A 1,361-nucleotide genomic window follows, 5' to 3' on the forward strand; every position below is an offset into this window, starting at 1 on the left:
GCACCCTTTCCTCTGCAACTCTGGATACCCCAGTGACACATGGTATCCATAGGGTTATATACAATGATATCAGGGAATCATAAACCAAACAAGAAGCAACACCAGTCCAAGACGGCATTCACACATATGACGTGACTTTGTTCAAGTTAGCATCTGCTGCAGATCTTCCACTTCCAGCTTCCACATCCTTCTGTGAAGTGCAGCTTGCTCTGAGAGGTCTGCCATCTTCACAGCACGGATCACAGGCTCTGGGAAAATGGCCTGGATCACACCCATCACCATGACATATTTACCTAGAAGCAGTCGGGGATGTAAGAACAAGATAATTAATTACCCATAATCATAAAGCCATCCAGTGGTGGAAAGTAAACTGAGTAAATGTACTTGAGTACTGTTGAAAATGGCAGATGGTGAAAATGGCAGATCTACAAGCTTGCGTGTTGTGAGCTTGTAGATCTGCTATTTAAGTGATTAATGTATGTTTTACAATATAATTAATATAATTTATACTCTCAAAGTAACCAGTAACCAATTTTTTCAAATAATAGTGGAGTTAAAAGTACAATATTCGTAGTGGAGTGAAAGTACAACAATTGTAGTGGAGTTAAAGTACAATATTTGCCTCTAAGATGTAGTGGAGTAAGTGAACGTATTGGAAATACTCCAGTAAAGTAAAAGTACCTCAATTGTACTTATAAGTACAGTACTTGAGTAAATGTACTTGGTTGCTTTCCACCACTAATGATATTATTATTGACACCCTGCACGACAAAGTGCAAGAACAAAAGTAGACTATATTCAATCAATCAATCACAAACAGATGGAGCAGACAGTGAATGTAAGTAACTTACCCTGAGATAAGCAGGGTTTTCCTTTGGGGATGTTATTGACACCCTGCACGACAAAGTTCCCCGTCTCGTCCAGAAGAACCACGGTGTTGCGCTCCAGCTTGGCTTCCAGTACAGTTCCTTGCATCCATACAGTGGAGACGGAGAGGGTCCGGCCGTGGCCCACTTTGACTGAACACTCGGTAACATTACCATGCGGACCTTTACATTCCCCTTCTCTCAACTGACGCGAAAGAACTTTAATGGGTGGTGGTCGTTTTCTGTCCCCCGCAATCACATCTGTTTTATTCATTTTCCGCAATGTTTGAAGTCCAAAGTGAAGTTACCGCGTCTGCCTGCGATGACGGATGTAAACAGTGGTCTACATCCTCTCTGACTCTGTTTCTGACTGTTTCAAAATAAAAGCTTCAAAGGGCACAGTAGTGGGCGTGGTTTACTAGTGCCACTAAAAAAGTTTCCCATAGACTTTTGCAAAAAGATTTAAAAAATATATTTTAAGCCTAGAATCAAGCC

At 41.2% G+C, this 1,361-nt stretch overlaps 1 protein-coding gene across 1 annotated transcript; it reads right to left on the reverse strand.

Moving 5' to 3' along the window:
• rmi2 (RecQ mediated genome instability 2) lies at window positions 1-1,140 on the reverse strand (the record flags this gene model as incomplete). The annotated part of the gene is made up of 2 exons (XM_080725070.1): window positions 1-293; window positions 852-1,140. 2 exons carry the CDS (start codon window positions 1,138-1,140, stop codon window positions 142-144), a joined length of 441 nt encoding a protein of 146 aa, XP_080581196.1. The 3' UTR covers window positions 1-141.
• Between the last annotated feature and the right edge of the window lie 221 nt (window positions 1,141-1,361).

The sequence above is a fragment of the Nannobrachium achirus genome (genome assembly GCF_963921795.1).
Source record: "Nannobrachium achirus genome assembly, chromosome: 4".
NCBI classification, from domain to species: Eukaryota; Metazoa; Chordata; class Actinopteri; order Myctophiformes; family Myctophidae; genus Nannobrachium; species Nannobrachium achirus.